Source organism: Eptatretus burgeri, chromosome 2, assembly GCF_056783735.1.
Source record: "Eptatretus burgeri isolate ZD-2024b chromosome 2, Ebu_testis_v1, whole genome shotgun sequence".
Classification (NCBI taxonomy): domain Eukaryota; kingdom Metazoa; phylum Chordata; class Myxini; order Myxiniformes; family Myxinidae; genus Eptatretus; species Eptatretus burgeri.
The window spans coordinates 31,548,159-31,563,062 of record NC_140962.1 but is presented as its reverse complement, the minus strand read 5'-3'; the positions used below and the strand labels follow the sequence as shown (position 1 = coordinate 31,563,062).

At 41.2% G+C, this 14,904-nt stretch overlaps 1 protein-coding gene across 3 annotated transcripts in view; it reads right to left on the bottom strand.

The window, feature by feature from the left end:
• Nucleotides 1-14,904, bottom strand: part of ANKZF1 (ankyrin repeat and zinc finger peptidyl tRNA hydrolase 1) — a 107,140-nt gene that overhangs the window by 80,884 nt on the left and 11,352 nt on the right. The window contains exons 9-11 of one of the 3 annotated variants that reach the window (XM_085866737.1): nucleotides 14,632-14,778; nucleotides 4,642-5,071; nucleotides 4,350-4,461 (exon numbers count right to left, since the gene is read on the bottom strand). In XM_085866737.1, the coding sequence (XP_085722863.1) occupies nucleotides 4,350-4,461; nucleotides 4,642-5,071; nucleotides 14,632-14,778 (689 nt within the window). Of the gene's footprint in view, nucleotides 1-4,349; nucleotides 4,462-4,641; nucleotides 5,072-14,631; nucleotides 14,812-14,904 lie in introns of all 3 variants that reach the window. The other 2 variants (XM_085866723.1, XM_085866726.1) reach the window with 2 other exon arrangements.

Here is a 14,904-nt window from a genome sequence, read left to right as displayed (position 1 = left end):
TCAATTCATTGTGCTAGCTCTTCCACAAGCCTCGGCGATGTATACCAAAAAAAAAAATTAAATCATATACTTGAACACTGGAGAACACAAATCACCTTTTTGGCACTTTCAAAAACCTTCAGTTTAGCAGTACTTGGACAAAATATTGTGGCATTTACATCATCATGACCAATGAAATATGCTGCTTGTAGACCCCACCCAAGTCATTTATTTATTTTAGCTCAATGAGAACGTAGTTCTGGGGAGCTTATGGGATGGCACGTCGTCTGTCTGTCCGTCCATCTGTCCACAAATACTTGCAACTTCCTCTCTGAAACTACACATACAATTTCGATGAAGCCTCACCACAACCTTCATTACCCTATATGTACCAAAGTTTGTTCATGGCATTAAAAAAAATTCGGGCCCGAAGGGGGTCTCGGGGGTTTCCCCCCAAAATAGGTATTTGCCTTCTTCGCAGAAACTACACATGCAATTCGGATGATACTTGACCACAACCTTCATCACCCGGTATGTACCGAGGCTTGTTCATGGCATTAAACAAACAAACAAAAAAATCATCAGGCCCGAAGGGACTCGATTCTAAAGTTGAACTTGAAGAGAATGAGAAAGAGTAGGTCATTGATGAGCACATGCAATCAAGTAAGGCCATGCCTGAGCAACGTTGCTCATATCCGGTAATGTTAAAATATTCTCTCCGCCAATCCATGTCATGTCACCAAAACACGACCCAGTAACCAGAAGTGACATACTGCATACTTGTAATATACACAAATGCAGGTGAGACATTTTCTGCACGTTAACTTCATCTGCTTACGGTATACATCCCATATCCACCTCTTCCCTTCATCTCCATTTTAAGAATACATGGATATAACATCTTTTGTCATTTATCTTCTCTATGAGCCTCAATATCTGCATAGAAATCCATTTTGAAAATGCGTCTTGGGTAGCATGGCTCACAGGCCACATTGCAACACATGCGGTTGGATAATCACGTGAACTGATGAAAGCATGAGGTTTTCAGTACAAACCAGCCTCGGTGGTGTAATGGTTAGAGCATCTGGGAAGCCAGCAGTTCGAACCCCGGCCAAGTCACACCAAAGACTTAAAAAAATGGTATGCTGCTTCCTCATGTGAGTACGTGAGCATCAAGCCAGCATCCTTGCTTGATGCTCAGCATTTAAAAGGATAGAGCAAGTATGAAGCAGGTGCAGTGATGGGCCTAATGGCCTCCTCCTGTGTCAAAGGTTCTTGTAAGGGAACTCATACTATTAGTCATATTATTACTCGTATAACCACCATGGGAAGCATGAAGCTGACGTTTCAAGTGTTAACCCTTTATCAGAGCATTGTTAACACTCTTGCTCTGACGATGCATTAATGGCCAGAACTCAGGTTCTCCTTGCTTCCCACGGCTCTTAGCATACCTTACTCAGCACCTTTTTTGTATACGTACATAGTCGAGGCTCGTGGAAGGGATAGTACTGGGACACTGAACATATCACGCCACAACAGGACAAAAGGAACAGTAGAGAGAGGGGGGAAACACCAACAGCAGAGCTGAAGGCCAGAACAGAAGGAAGCAGACAAACAAAGGGTGTCGGGAAGAATGGTGGGCAGGAGAGGATGCATGGAGTGGCCAAGATGGAGAGAGAAAGAAACTCTCAGGAGGGAAATTGGAAATTTGTAATGAGGAGGGAATTGGGGTGGAGGGAAGAATGAGATTGAAGAGAATGTGGAAGTTGGTTCAACAGGGAGGAAAAAAAAAAAGAGAGGAACAAATGAGTGGAGGTGAACAATGATCCTGGATTTAGGTCGCTTCACCAGAAGGAGGTTGATGGTTGATCATGTGAGCCCTGCAGAGACCTGGGGGGGAGGGGCGAGGACAATGCACGGAAAGTAGGCAGAAGAAGACAGAGAGATCACCGATCTGTTTGCAATGGCGAAGTGATAGGCCCATGGACTCATCTTCAACGTGGGAGATTACAATCTTGAAGGCCTTGGTTTCCACGGCGACAAACTGAGCACGGTGTGAGGCAGGGGAGCCAGCCCAGAGGGGAGAACAGTACTCCATCAAGCTGTGGATAAAGGCCTTGTAGGCGGATAGGAGTTCAGGTGTGCCAAGGAAGGACTTTGTACGATGGAGGATGCCCAGTCAGCGGCAGGCTATATTGATTTTATCCAACATTATAAACTTTATTCGTCATATAAATAATAATATAGTATTGTTGCGGATCCGGGGTGGCGGGATTCTGACCCGGTCCTAGGCGCCACCCTCACCACCACCATCTCAGGGGTTTATAACGCCAGCCGGCTCAGCACAGGCCTCGGGTCACGCGCCTTCAATCGTGATACCAACGTAATCCTTGTACCTTGCCAGTTGGGGAAATAGAACCCCTGGTTACAGACTGGTTTTGTCAGAGACCGAGCAGAGTCCACCAGTCTGTAACCACTTTTGGTTTTATATGCCAATCGAACGGATCGTTCCTCGACGCGACATGAATTAATCCATAGCGGCAACTTCATACGAATTAACCAGATTTATTGGGGAACATCGGGGATCACAACACAAGCAAAATTCACGACATTGTTTTTATTAACAAACCTCAACCCGTTCTTAACTAGGGAACCACGGTCTAAAGGTTTCTAAAGGTCTAAATATATGGAACCAAAATATTCCATATATAACACGTGCAGACAAAGACAAACAGCATGCATACAAGACAAGACAGAGTACTTGGTGATGGCTCATGGACGAGAGGACAGTGTCAAAAGCACGAATGTCGCTCGCAACAGGCGAATGTCCACGGATTCGAACTCCCACTCGAACGTGCCGTGTGGTGAAATGGAGCTCGTACTCTTGCTCCCTCAAGGCACTGCATGCGCACGCTCTCCTCAGCGCAATGTCGACGGCACAAGTCCGCCAGATCAACGATGGGCCTCAGCCGATCTCTCTCGAGATCCAGCATACAAATCCAAGCCTGGCCTGTGCACCAGACAAGGCCCAAGTCGAGGGGCCAAGCTCCGCAGGCGGATCGACAATGTGTCGAGCCATGTGGAGAGTATGGACTGAGGCTCCACGGCCAGACGCAGGCCGAATCTGTTGATCACCTCCCCGTACGAGTTGATCGTCGACTCCACGTGCAGGCAGCCTCTCAAAGCCGACTGCCGTTTCTGTACCGTCAGATTCCACTGTCCCTCCTTCGTTCGCTCGCTTTTAATCATGAGCACGCTTCGAGACACTAGCACCCTTTCCTCTCAGCGACAGCCGTTTTCCAAACTCGTTTGCTCGCTTCGAGACACGAGCGCTCCTCTCAACCGCCTGCAGTTTTCCAAACCGCCAAAACTGAACCTGAGCCTGAGGTCTCGTTTTCTCTCTCGTTCCACGAGCACGCCTCTTTTGGCGAAAAACCGACAAACTCCTCCCCTTCGCAGCACTTCCTCTCTCTCGCCACACCCTCTCTCCAGGCCACACCCCTTCTCTGACTGCGCGTGGCTTATCGGCCGAAGAGGGGGGGGGGAAGAAGATCGGGCCCTTGTTTCACCACCGTATGAACATAAAAACAGCCTCTTACACCTCCCGACACACACATAACGTCCTTTTTACCACACAACCTTGCTATACATGCATTTAAAGGGGGATCTGAGCTAATCCTATATTTAGTAGTCCCATAAGGGCCATTTCCGTAACAGTATCATAATCTTAGTAAAGTGATGCAGTTTGATATTCTGACCAGCCAACCTTCATACCCTGACCCAAATTATTTTTCATTCATTGCAACAGACCAAGTAATACAGAAAATAAGCACAAATCTGACAATGCATGAACGTCTGACTGGCACATTTGAGTGTGACTAGCCTGTGCCAAGCTTTGGACGAGCAACGCAAAGAGGTCTGCTTGAAAATGTAACTGGCTTCCATCAGATGAGGCCAATGAGCTCAAGTAAATGTATATATTTCAGAGGCTGTTTTTCCAAGGCAGAAAGGATTGCCAATGTGCTTCCAAAGATAGAGAGTAAAGACATTAAACATATCTGGTCCAATGCCATGCTCCAGGTATCAAACCAGGTTCTAATGCATCAGTCGAAAGGATGTCTCTGCTGCCAATCCTCAGTCTAGCATGAGAGACTATTCAGCCATGAGCTTGTAAGGTTTGCAAACTAGGAGTACAAGGCTGAGGAAAGGAGTGCTTGTGGAACAACATAGAGTTGTTAGAGTAGAGAAATGGTATCCAAGAAAAATGATCAGCAACAAAATATTCCTCGACATCCAACTTTACCAACTACCTCCCCAAATACTTTCTTTACTGGTCCTAACAATTTCCCAAACCTTAACAATGACCATACCTGTGCCATGTCATAATCATACTTCTGCGGATGAGTTTCCCTGTAGCTAATAAATGCTGTTCTCGTTGTCTTCTGTGTCGAAATGCTGTAAGCGCTCTTTCCTTTCCTGTTCCTGAAATAATATAATAAAATTCCATCATGTTCAACGTAAAAAAACGATTAAGATAATCACCTTTTAATCATGAAATGATCACTTTCACACGCACCATTCACTAATCACTACATTAGCAGACTACCATAAAACCACAACCCAAATGTAAATTTTTTTGGGATCACGCACAGTCAAACACACCTAATGGCCGGATCGGATCCGGCTTCCAAGAGCAAAGTAACCGCAGTGTGGTGTCCAGCGAACGCGGCCACATGCAAAGGGGTGAAATCATTTTTGCCAAAGGGTTCGTTAAGAAGAGCTGTGGTGAGCAGGCACACTGGCACAACTCCCACTGCCTCTAAAGACCTGTCAGCCTTCTCCAACCCTGCTTTATTGGAAGTAACAAAATGTACATCATCGTTTCCTTGTCCAACGTTCTCCATATTCTCGGAGCCATTACAAGAATGTGGCTCTAAAGGCTGAGAAACTGACGTCCTCTCTGACTCCCCTGATTCTTCCAGTGGCAACAGATGCTGCAGCAGTTCTTGCAACTTTTGCACATCCCCTGATTTGCAGGCCATGTACAAGTCACTCTGCAATCGGGTCTTGAGGTCTACAGACACAAGTAAATCTTTAGTGAGGGGGGGGGGGGGAAGAGAGAAAGAAAGAAAGAAAGAAAGAAAGAAAGAAAGAGAGTATCATCTGAACTTTGGTATTCATTAAACTCTTATTTTATCAGAGCATTGCAAAAAAAAATTCCTTCCAAAAGAATCTTTGAAAGACCAAAACTTGCTTTTTCATTACAAGAGCATAAATTGGGTTGGTGTGCCAGGAAATTTAGTGCTTTTTTTTTTAAAGGAAAAAAAAATCTGTTTTTACATTTGGCATCTTCACTTGCACACAATTTTATATCAAGGAAAAATAAACAAATAAATAAAAATTGTCTTTTGGAAAGTTTTGTTTATTTTTCCTGTTTGATATTCCAGGTTCCGGTTTCCTTCACAGCCAGACACCATCTTCTCTGCTCTGAAAGGCCATCTTTGAAAGTTGAGGATAACTTTTCAGCAATTGTCTTGCTTAACAGTTTTTCATTTGTTGATGTAATTAATGTATTTGTGGGTCTCGTGTGCCTTCACATGCGTTATATTACTGTATTTGTGTGTCTTTGTCTCGTTGTTTCTTAGTATCCCCCCCTCCTCTTTTCCTGCTCGTTCATGCTCTTGCTTGTTCCCCCCTGATGTCTCACTGTCGGTGGATTGCCGTTTTCTCCCGTTACCTCGTTATTCCAAGCGGCTCAAAATTGGAAGAAAAAACAAATCAAATCAAACGAATATTGCAGACATTCGTAAATAAATGCAAATGTTTCCCCCAATTTTCACTCCTCATCAATAAGTCATCCAAAAAGTAACAGGGTGCAAGATCTGTGTTCAAGCAACCCTAAATTATCACTCCTACATTGCGACACATTTGGACCTTTGACAGTGTAAAAAAAAAAAATAAAATAAAAAAAAAAAAATATATATATATATATATATATATATATATATATATATATATATATATATATATATATATATATATATATATATATATTGTCCTCTTGAAAACCTTATCAGTCAAAACTGAAAATAATGCATGAAAATAATAATAATACAAAACTTTGGTCAATCCAAACAGAATCGCTGAGTGGCCACATTATCAATGTTTGGTGCATATTGCAAATTATTGCTCCATGCAAGCACGAATGCAGAGTACCGTATTTTGGCCACCAAAGACAGGTTTAGAAATCCGATTATCAATTTGCAATTTGTCATTGGCTTTGACACCAACACAAATTTTTATTAAGGACCGTATAGGCATCAAAAAGCTTCATGTATTGAACAAACAGTTTCCAATGGAGCACTTCGCTGCAATTAGAGCGTTTAAATTGCATCAGACGTGGTAATAAATGCTAATTGTTGCTCCCAGCTTGCCCGCTCGATGACAGAAGATGCCATCTCAATCTTTATCCCATTTAGAATCCCATACAGCCACGACCAACTTGCTCGTTAGCGAAAATATGTCAGAGGTCAGATCAGGCAACAAGTATGTCAGTGTAAAGTAGTTTCCAAAAAGATTGATACAATACCCCATGGCACATCACCACCCATTTGCAAACATCAAATTAAGAAATTAAGACAAAAGGCCAATGTTTACCTGCTTTAATCTGAAGGGGGCCGTGGCAAGGTAAGTTTGTTTGTTCCAGGTCTTGTCTGGATTGGTTGAAATATAAATGCTTGGCTGGCCATAATCAATAATTTTGCGTCCAATTTTGACCTCAAAATCCCAAAATATAGTCCCAAAAACGACCATAAATCTGTTAGGTTTTTTTTCTGCACATTCCAATAGAAGGTGTATGAAAACACTTTTGTGCCATACCCAAATACAAGGCTCATATAAGAGAAAGGCCAAATTGTGTGGATTTTTGCTGTTTCACCTTTAATCACTTAAAATCAGAATGACCAAGTCGAAAAAATAAAAACGGGGTTTGAGTGGATGGGATCAGTTAACCTACCTCCATGTCACATTTGTAAAAGATTAGATCAGAAATGGTGCACGATTGTAAAAATAACTTAAAAAATAATTGTGTATATATATATATATATATATATATATATATATATATATATATATATATATATATATATATATATATATATATATATATATATATATATATACACATACATACATATACATACATATACAGACATGCGCCGCTTAATTACGTTCCGGGCAACGACGGATCGCATATACGACGGATCTGACAGCTCTGAAAAAATGGGAAAAAAAAAATGTAGCTGAAAAATTCCTATCGCCGAGTGATGTAGCCGACGTAGCGCTGCCAGTCGTATAAAAATACAATTATGTACGCTGTACAGTGCATAATACTTCATAATGATAATAAACGACAGTGTGGCCCTGTTATAATGCGATCATTGAGGTCCATAAAATGTCATCGCGAAAAAAGCAGGGCCGTGCTAAATCGGGATTCAAGGAAATCGGCTTTCAAACTGAACCAATATTTGCACTTTAAACTTCCAGCAAGTAAATTACCTTTGAATTGAAGAATTCCGTGAATAAATCGTTGTTACAGTCGAAATTAAAACACATATTTCTTTTTGGTGAAGCTTTTCATGTTGTTAAAACAATCGCACTGTTCCGAAAATATATATATATATATCACAATTGACAGGAGCTCGTTTCTTCATTTGTAAATTATAACATCGATACAATGATTACGTATTTATAAAATCCAAACGCTATTTATTCATCTTTCTATAATCGATGCGAGAGGAGATTGTAAGCTGCTGCTAACAACACCGATGGCCATCATGAACAGCACAAAGGTAAAACTAACGTGTCTTCAGTCTCTCTTAGATGCGTGTTACAATTGCCGACAGTATTCAGTACAGTAACATGCTGTACAGGTTTGTATCCGAGGAGCAATAGGCTATACCATATAGCCTAGGTGTGTAGTTTTGTGTAAGTACGATGTTCGAAAATGAAAACGAAAAAAAAAAGGATGTTCGCACAACGACGACGTCGCTTAACGACGCGTTTCTCAGAACGTAACCCCGTCGTTAAGTGGCACATGACTATATATATATATATATATAGTTGTGGCTTGTGGAAGAGCTAGAATTAGCACACTGAATCGATCAGGACACAACAGGACAAAAGGAACAGTTGAGGAAGTGGGGGGGGGGGACGGTGGGGGGTGGACACCAACAGCAAAGTTGAAGGCCAATATAGAGGGAGACCTGGACAAACAATGGGTGTGGGGAGGAATGAGGGTGAGGAGAGGGTAGACAAGGATGGAGACAGAAGGAAACTCTCAGAAGGGAATACTGGAAATTTGGGAGGAGGAAGGATTGGGGTGGGGCAGGGGAGGGAGTTAGTGACAGTAGAAAAGATCATGGTTTTGGATTAGGGATGATCTGTGATAGTGGTGAACAGTTGTCTTAAGACCTGGAGGGAAAAATGAGATTGAAGAGGATCTGCATGTTGGTTCCACCGGCGGGAAAAAAAGGATGACTGAATGAGTGATCCTGGATTTTGGGGGGGACAAAGTACGGAAAGAGCAGAGGGTGCAAGACCAGAAAGGAGGTGGGAGAAGACGGTGAGACCACCGACCTGCCTGCAATGGTGAAGTGATAGACCCATAGAGTCAGCTTCATCATGGGAGATTCCAATAATCTTAAAGGCCTTGGTTTCCATGGTGTCAAACTGAGCAAGTTCTTCCAAGTTCTTTGCATAATTCTTCCAAGCAACTCAAAATTGGAAGAAAAAACAAACCAAATAAAACTAAAATTGCAGACATTCGCAAAGAAATGCAAATGTTTCCCCTAATTTCCACTCCTCATCAATGTCATCTGAAAAAGTAACAGGGTGCAAGATCTGTGTTCGAGCAACCCCAAATTATCACTCCTACATCGTGACACATTTGGACCTTTGACCCTAACAGCTAACAGTGTAAAAAAAAAAAAAAAAATCGAGACTGCCCTCTTGAAAACCTTATCAATCAAAACTGAAAATAATGCATGAAAACAAATAATACAAAACTTTAGTCAATCCAAACAGAATCACTGAGTGGCCACATTATCAAGATTTGTTGAACATTGCAAAATATTGCTCCATGCAAACACGATTGCAGAGTGCTGTATTTTGGCCACACAACACAGGTTTACAAATCCTATTATTAATTTGCAATTGGTCACTGTCCGACACCAACACAAATTTTTATCACGAATCTAAGGCATCAAAAAGCTACATGTATTGAACAAAGTTTCAAATGGAGCACTTCGCTGCAATTAGAGCATTTAAATTGCATTATGGGAGGCAAACCATCTGGGCTCGTTGGGGAGCCAGTCCAGATGGGAGAGTGGTACTCCGTCAAGCTGTGGATGAAGGCCTTGTCGGTGGAAAGGAGTTCAGGTGTGCCAAGGAGGGACTTTGTACGATAGAGGATGCCCAGTCGGCAGCTGGCTTTGGAGGCCAACGTTTGAAATGTGGTTTGCCGAAGAATGATCATGGCTGATAGTGAGACCCAAGAGCTTAAATGACTGAACTTCCTCAAGAGGATTGTGAAGAAGGTAGGTAGGAGGGTTTGCCAGACGTTCCTTTCGGAAAGAGATCTTGAGAATGTTAGACTTGTCAGGATCGAAAGACAAACTTTGACAGACAGGATTGAAAAAGACAAACAGGACCGAATCTGTTGGAAAGAAAGAAGAAATAAACATCGGAAGACAACAATCTCTCCTCCCTGAAGGAGGAGCACAGACATCGCAAAAAGGCTGTAAATAAACCAAATCACCCCAGTCTCCTTATTATACATCTCCAAGTGCACCTCCTGGCAAACATCCCACATTTTAATTCACCTCAACATAATGCAAGTGATGCATCATTTTAAGTTGAACACATGAATTAGCTTCGTTTAAAACAAGCAAACAAATTTTGCACATTTCCTTAAGGCCCGGTCACACCTTGACGTTTTCGCCAGCGATGGCAACGTATTAAAATGTATGTAAAACGCTGGCTTACGTTGAACTTTTGATGTTTTTTTTTTAAGATTCGGACGTATTCATAGCGACTTGGTCTTATGTATAACGCATTAGTAACGGACACAGAACGTTTCGTTGTGTTATAGATAACTTATACCAATGAATGCTGAACCTGTTGTCGGCCTACACAACCGATGCCCAACGATAGTCTAACTTAGGCATAGCGCGTTGCACGCATCGCCGACGATGTCGTGACGTAGCCTATTAAAAGGCTGACGCACAACGATTCGAATCATAACTGCCGTAGAAATGGAAGTGTCAACATCGCGGTCACACCTTGGCGATCTTGCCAGCGTATGCCGACCTAAGAAAAATGTGTCTAAAACGTTGGGGCACGTCAAATACGGTATGAGTAAGTTTGGTATACGTGAGTACAACGCTAAAGTACGCTATCATACGTCGTAGTAAGTAGAGTAGGTCAAGAAATTTTAAACATGTTCAAAATTTTATGACGTACTCGGCGTATGACACACGTTTCGCATGCGATGGGGATAAGTTTTACACACGATACGTGGACGCTTACACACGTCCACAAAGGCTACTTATAAGCTACTCATAAGTCGAAACACGTCGCGGTAATGTCTTTTTTACACGAAACTTATTTCTAACTTATGTTTGACGTGCTTTGAACCAATTCTTTACATAGTCCCAACACACATTGACGTATGTAGACGTATTCCAATGACGTCTTCCGGTCGACAAAAAAAATAAATGAACGTGTTTCTAACTTACAACTGCCATATAAAGACGTGTTCCCAGCGATTTTGGGAATTGGTATATAAAAATGGTGTTCATAAAAGCGGAACCCAACAGTGTTTTCGAGTCCTTTTTGAGTCGATGTCCATGTCAGCAGTAACAGTATCAGTATCAGTATTAGTATTAGTAGTAGTTTGTTCATGTTGGCAGTAGTAGGTGAATGTGAGGGGGAGGGTGTGGGTTATGATGGATCCTCCTTGCGTCCACGTGTCCACGGGTAGGAGACATCTTTGCACCATTGTTCGAAGTTCTTTGCGGCTAATTTTTTATGGGGCTTTTTCAACAATGAGCTATGGCTTGTTTTTACGATTTAGGTCTATTCATAACGGGTTGGACAAATGCACAATGAACTAATAATGTGCATAGAGCGCTTCGATAACTTATAGATACGGTATACCAACGAATAATTATCGTGTAGCTGGCGTTCACAAACTATGCCCAACGATAGCCTAACTTATCCATATCGTGTGGCAGTTTGTCTTTGCCGGTGACGTGGGGTTTGTTATTCATAGGCTGCCACTCAACGGTTTAAATGGCTGCATCTCCACTATTGAAAGTAGACGCTTGCGCTCAACAATTGGATTTTTTTTTACACTCAACGACTTCTAAACGGTACCACTCAGCTATTTTCATTGTTTCCAATGAACGATTTAAATTGCTGTCACTCGCCTTTGTTTTTTGACGCTGGCGCTCGGAAATTTTAATTGTTTCTATTGAACGTGCTAAATCGCTCAAACTCCACTATTGAAAGTAGACGCTTGCGCTCAACAATTGGATTTTTTTGCACTCAACGACTTTTAAACGGTACCACTCAACTATTTTCATTGTTTACAATGAACGATTTAAATTGCTGTCACTCGCCTTTGTTTTTTGACGCTGAGGTTTGGAAATTTGAAGCGTTTCTTCTGAACGTGTTAAAACGCTCAAACTCGACTATTTTAAATAGACGCTGTCGATGGACAATGGAATCATAGCCAAGCTAGACATCGAAGTGTGAACATCCTCGTCATGCCGAACAAAAGTTTGAAGAATGCTGCAAATAAGTGTCCTGGCCTTGGCCGTGGACGCTGAAGCAAGGACGATCCATTATACCGACGTCTTTCAGCCTATGAGTAACTTAAAAGTAACGTCTGTCGACGTGTGGCAACGATCACGTAACTTGCCAACAACACGTTAATCATAGGTTAGAAATAAGTTTCAGGTACGCTAAACATTACCTCGGCGTGTCTCAACTTATGATTAACTTACAAGTAGCATGTGTTGACGTCTGTCAACGATCGCAGACCGTGCATACAACTTGTAGCCAGCGTAGCGGAACGTGTGAGTCATACGCCGGCATACGTCGTGAAATTTCAAGCATGCAAAAATTTGAGGACAACCGAAAAGTACAACGTTTAAAGCCAACGTACGACGACGTATGGCAGTGTTTTTCAGCGTGCTCTCAATGTTATCAAAACTTACCCACAACGTATTCAACGTGTGCCAGCGTTTTAGAAAATTTTTTCAAACATCGGCATACGTTGGCTAAAACGTCAAGGTGTGACTGGGCCTTTATATATATATACTTTCACAATTTCAATTTTGCTTTCTCTAAAAGCACAACGATAAGTACTATCCAATTAGTTTTTCTTTTATAATCCACAAAAACCAAACCAACTCATATGATCCATCCATACCCACCAATCCACTGCATATACTCACAACCGCCTGACACAATGCAACTACAACAAGAAAAAGAGCAATCAGAGATTGCAGAGCTTCGCCAGGACTTCTTTTGAGCGGAAATTTTTTTTTATAGGTTTTCGGGTAAATCCAATATGGCTACCAAACCATGTGACCTATGATATCATATGTGTGACCCTTTTGTTCCTCATGGATAGATGGTCATATGTGTAAAGTTTTGCTTCAATCTGTTCAGTCATTTCTGAGAAGAAGATTCTTGAAGGTTTTTATTTTTAAAACAATATGGCTGCTGAATCACGTGACCGATGATGTCATCAAAAAAAAAATGTGGACTATTTTATCCCAAGATGACTCAAAAATGTTCAGACTGATCAGATGTAGCATTCCACATATGCAACTATGACGTCATAACGAAGGCACCTTTGATGTCAAAAAAAAATCACTCATTCCCCATGAGGAGTACTCGCTATGTGCCAAGTTTCATTTTTTTTTTTTCCTCGGTGTGGTTTCAGAGATACAGAGGTCCAAAGTTTTTCCAACATAGCTGCCACACCACATGATCTATGACATCACAATTATCATTGAAACATTCTACATGAGTAGTCGCACCAATGGTGAAAATTTCGTCTCAATCCGACAAGCGGTTGCGGTTAAAAACACTAGAGTTCTGTGCAGACAAACATGAAAAATCACTCGTAGAGTAACAACTTGGCAAAACAGCACAAAGTAGAATGGCACTCAGTAGAGCACATACCTCTGCCAGGTGGAACAGTTCACGTTTTGTATCCCACTGATAGGCTGGATCCAAACCAAATCCGCTTGTTCTTGTTACCTATTCAACTCATCCACCTTGTTTTGTCATATCTCATCCACAACTTTTTGTGATATCGTGATACATTTAGTTTTTGGTCCTATCTATCAATTTAAGAAATTCGGCCTGTGTTGACCTTTTGACCTTAAAATTAATTGGTAGTTGAATTCAGCGACCTCACATGAAAATCCTCTTCAAATTTCAAGTCAATCGGATTAAAATTGAGGATTTTAGAAAATTTGGCCCTGATTGACCTTTTGACCCAAGTTTACCTCAAAATTAATAGGTGGTTGAATTCATTAACCTGATATGCAAATGCTCTTCACATTTCAAGTTAATTGGGTTAAAATTGAGGATTTTAGAAATTTGGCCTATGTTGACCTTTTCGCCTATGGTAACCACAAAAATAATAGATGGTTGAATTCATTGACCTGATATGTAAATTATTTTCAAATGGCAACTCAATTGGATGAAAATTGAGGATTTAGAATATTTGGTCCAAATTGGCCTTTTGGCCTATTTTGACGTTTTGACCTATGTTTACCTCAAAATCAATAGGTGGTTGAATTCAGTGACCTCATATGCAAATGGTCTTCAAATTTCAAGTCAATTAATAAGTGGTTGAATTCATTGACCTGATATACAAATTTCAAGTCAATTGGATGAAAATTGAGGATTTCAGAAAATCTGGTCCAAGTTGGCCTATGTTGATCGCACAATTAATAAGTGGTTGAATTCATTGACCCGATATACAAATCCTGTTCAAATTTCAAGTCAATCGGATGAAATTTGAGGGTTTTAGAAAACTTGGTTCAAATTGGCCTTTTGGCCTATGTAGACCTTTTTGGTTGACCGAATTTTACGAAACTTCAATGCGGGGCCGTCGCAGGGTCGGTGACATTAATCTCTGAAAATTTCAGAACGATCGGTTGAGCGCTTTGGGCTGGAGGCGAGCGGACAGAGAAACAAACAAACACACAAACAAACGGTGATCAACATACTTGTCCAAAAAAAATAATTGTTTTTGCCAAGTAACAAACGGACCCAAATGCAATACCTTCCTAAGCACTCATGTCAAAATTCTATTTTCTAATTTAAAGGAATGGATTGTTCAGCACCAAGGTGCAGGATTCACAGGGACAAAGAGAGTTTTGGGTGAAGTGTTCATTTGGGTATATTTGACAAGGGCAGTGAATTAAAGAATTAAATAACACAAGCACGTCACAATTATCAAGTATTCTGTCATTCTAAAGAAATACAAACAAAAAATTGGAATTATCCAGTAAAAAGAATATACAATAACTGAATGTTCAAAAAAAAATAGAATGTATGAAAGACCTGCAGAAGGTTTTTCCACTCCTTCATTAGTTGCCACCTTCTTCTTCTTATTCTTCCTCCTCCTCCTTTTGGGAAAGACCTCAAACTCTTTGAGGTGTGACGTCAAACTAACTTCCTCGCTGGTACATAATTCCATAGGCTGTGATTCTGAAGAATCAGAATCACTGTTATGAGCAACAGCTGAAACAAGAGCAACTGGTCAGGATGGCTTTGCTATAGACAAACACATTTTCCAAGTTCTGTCTGCAGAACATCAAGAGATAAAGGAAGAGC